Source organism: Austrofundulus limnaeus, unplaced genomic scaffold (assembly GCF_001266775.1).
Source record: "Austrofundulus limnaeus strain Quisiro unplaced genomic scaffold, Austrofundulus_limnaeus-1.0 Scaffold887, whole genome shotgun sequence".
Classification (NCBI taxonomy): Eukaryota; Metazoa; Chordata; class Actinopteri; order Cyprinodontiformes; family Rivulidae; genus Austrofundulus; species Austrofundulus limnaeus.
In genome coordinates this window covers 36,499-39,983 of record NW_013953289.1, presented here as the reverse complement: position 1 = coordinate 39,983, position 3,485 = coordinate 36,499, and the positions used below count along the sequence as shown (strand labels likewise).

The following is a 3,485-nucleotide window of genomic DNA, read 5'->3' as shown; positions in this document are numbered from 1 at the left end:
ATATATATGTATGTATATATGCATGGATCACTTTGTTTTGCAAAATATATTACCTTTAACCCCAAAAATATTTAAATATGCACAACCATGTGCTTTTATAAATGTAGCTATGCTAGCTGTATGTATATGGTTTGCAGCTAAAGAAAAGGCGTGACCGTCACTTCAGTTTTCAGCGAGTTATGATTTATTAAACGTGTTGATACTTCATTGTTCATACTTCATTGTGCCTGCTATCACACTGAGTGGAGCGGGAGACCGTTCTAAGAGGGCGGCCCCACGTCTCGTCAGCTCCAATAGGCAGTAGCGGTGGTTACGTTATCTAGTCCTATTATAATATCTATGGTCGCTCTTTCCTTTCACTTCCTATTGAAGTTGTGCGATGAGGTGACAGTCGCTTGCCCTCCTCCAGCCAAGCAACCAGCGAAAATCATGCATGTGAAATTTCGTGCTCGTACATGTAGACATGCACACACAAGCTTGCGACATGACATATGAAAGTTGAAAAATGTTCAACTTTTGTCGCTGTCGCTTGGCATACAACCAATCTGCGTGGGTTTCATTAACTGACCAATGAGTGGCGAGTATGCTACACACTGCAGTTAACTAACAGTTTTAAAAAATTTTTTAGCTCTGTCAGACTTTCCAGTTTTATATGACCCTTCACCAAGTGATTACTAAAAAAGGCAGCTTTATGGGAATTTTCTTTGGTGCCAGGGTGAAGTTAAGTTTTCCTCATTAAATTGTAATTTGGTGTGTGTTTGTTTTTCAATATCATTAGCATCGCAAGATTTTGTTTAGTTTACATGTCSKTAATGTACATCCCCTTTTTTGCAAACCACCAATAACCTTTACAAGAGGCAGTAGAAGAACCAAATTTCGTGAAGACAAGCGACCCGAGAGCGCAACTTGCAATGCTGCCATTGCTATCATGTCCCATGTGTCGGGTTTCACTCTGGTTGTTATGACAACTGTTAATCGATGTCYTTTGTCGCTCCCCGTGTGTCGAACCCTAAAATGTTATCTTAAATATAATATGAATACATTCTTACAGAGCTCCTGTGAAGCACATCTATGTGCCTCCACCAGAAGCCCTGGTCTTTGCTCTTTCTTTAGTTTTTAGGCGTTGTGCATTCATGTTGGACTGTTGTAGTTCTGAACTGTTCTTAMTCTTTGTGCAGGTGTTGTCCTGGATCCACCCAGAGTCTCAGGCTGCAATACTACGCTGCAGCCAGCCATTAGTCGGACCTTTGGACTGCCGTTGTAAAGAGGATGAACGTTTCCTCCAAATTATCATGGATGCCAACGCTCAGTCCCACAAACTTATTATTTTTGATGCTCGTCAAAATAGTGAGGCTATCACTAACAAGGTGAAAAAACATCATTTACTATGTAGTTTTTGTGGTGTTTTCAAATTCCATTTTTTTGTTTGTATTTATTCTTCCTGAAAATACTCTTTTGTTTTCTCAATTCTGGTCTCTTCCATCATTCCTTCCTGATAACAAAAAAGACAAAAGACGCAGGGTATGAATCGGAAACTTTCTACCCAAACGTAGAGCTGCATTTCCTGGAAATCCCCAACATAAATGTAATGAGAGAGTCTATGAGAAAGCTGTGGAATGTGATCTGTCCTACTATTGATGAAAGTCACTGGCATTCTGCAATCGACCAGACGCACTGGCTGGAGTACATCCGGGTATGTGTGTGCGCCGCAGTCATGTATTACTGTGAATACTAGAAAGAAAAAAATGTGTATGACTAACTAATCATATTCCTGTTGTGTGTAGTTGCTCTTAGCAGGGGCAGCAAAGATAGCTGATAAAGTTGAGTCTGGGAAAACCTCAGTGGTGGTTCACTGCACTGACGGCTGGGACAGAACGGCCCAGCTTACGTCCTTGTCCATGCTGATGTTGGACAGTTACTACCGAACTCTCAGAGGCTTCCAGGTCACACTTACTTCACAGAATAATGTTTAATCTGAGAACATTCAGAATGAGAGTACTACCGTGGGCAGATTTTGTTGGTATTGTTTCATTGAAAAATGAAAAACCCACAAAAAAAAATCACTGAAATAACTTGGAATTGACCAAAGTAATAGCAAAAAAGCTAAAAAAAAAAAAAATCAAGTGATGACAGTCATTGCTTTTTAAGTTTGGTTCAAAAGAAATTAAAAAAGGTGCAGCTCACATGGAAAAAAACCAATCCTACATTCTAAAATAATACTGAAGTCATCCAGACTATCAAGAAATACAATAAGCTACAAAACASTATCACAAAAAAGTAATGTTACAAAAGTATTTAGAAGTTTGATTTAGGTTGTGTGAGAATAAAGCCTGGATCACATTAAATACCAACACCTTTTGAATGTCCAAACAAGAAATTGTAAGGCTATCATATTTAACAAGATAAATACTCAGAAAGGTTCCACTGATAATGAATCAGACCAACACAGGTTAAGTAAGAAGTGAATTTATTTACAGTGTAAATAACCAGGAAAGATCTGTGGGGAGATWGAGTTGAGTTGATCAGTTTTGAACAAGTTTGATTAAGTTTTGATCAGAGTCTGAATTAATTGTGTTGACATGTGTGTGTTTAGGATTCAGATCAGCTGGAGACAAAAACAGATTTAAAAGTTTTATTAAAGCGCTGGATGTGAGCGATCCTCTGGACCCTCGAAATGGACCACACTGTAGAGCAGAACACTGACGAGTGTCGGGAGCAGATAAGGTGGAGTTGCTGAATAAACAAATGGTTACTGACCTTCAGTCTGCGGACGGATTTGTGCAGGTGWGTCCACCACTGATGGTGATCCAAGAGGGGTCAGATCTGGGTKCAGGGGCGGACTGGTTATGGTAATCCAGAGGACGTTCCAAGGTCAGAGCCGGGAGGTCAGAAATCCAAAAACAAATTCAAATCACAATCCAGGTAGCGGTGTCCAGAGAGCAGAAACAGGTTCGTAAGCCAAGGGTCAGATTCAGCATCAGTATCAGGCAAGGGTCAGGCAGGAGATGAAGATCGAGAGGCAGGCCGTGGGTCAGGAACAAGAGATCAGGCATGGACATAGAGAAAACACTGGACATTTACTTGGTGAACCGTTCAATCATCTGGCAATGAGTGACTGTGGCTGAGGAGCTTAAATACTGGTGGGAACAGGTGCATCAGRTGAGCAGTGATTACTGTGGCAATGAAGCAGGGGGCGTGGCATGAGCAGAGGAGCTGGAAGCCGTTGGTGGAGCGGCGGAGAGGCACGACCAGACTGTGAATGGTTGGAAGGATGTCAGAGGGAAATGATGTGTCAGGTAGYGACTTTGCGGAAATGGAAGAGGGTGATAATGGCGTGGAAAATGAGGAAATATGGCATACTCAAAAAGCTAAGCACAAAAGGAAAAAATCAAAACAGCATACAGAATCATCTGTTTCCGAGGCTGAAGGAGAAACAGTTAAGTTGACAGAATTTAAAATAGTTCTGAAGTTTGTTAAAGAGGATG

General features: G+C 41.0%; 1 protein-coding gene across 1 annotated transcript in view; it reads left to right on the top strand.

Annotated features, from left to right (window-relative positions):
• The window catches only part of LOC106533121 (myotubularin-related protein 1), a 29,684-nt gene that overhangs the window by 10,517 nt on the left and 15,682 nt on the right, over window positions 1-3,485 (top strand). The window contains exons 6-8 of the mRNA XM_014029355.1: window positions 1,179-1,367; window positions 1,508-1,693; window positions 1,785-1,943. Coding sequence (XP_013884809.1) covers window positions 1,179-1,367; window positions 1,508-1,693; window positions 1,785-1,943 — 534 coding nt within the window. The remainder of the gene's footprint in view (window positions 1-1,178; window positions 1,368-1,507; window positions 1,694-1,784; window positions 1,944-3,485) is intronic.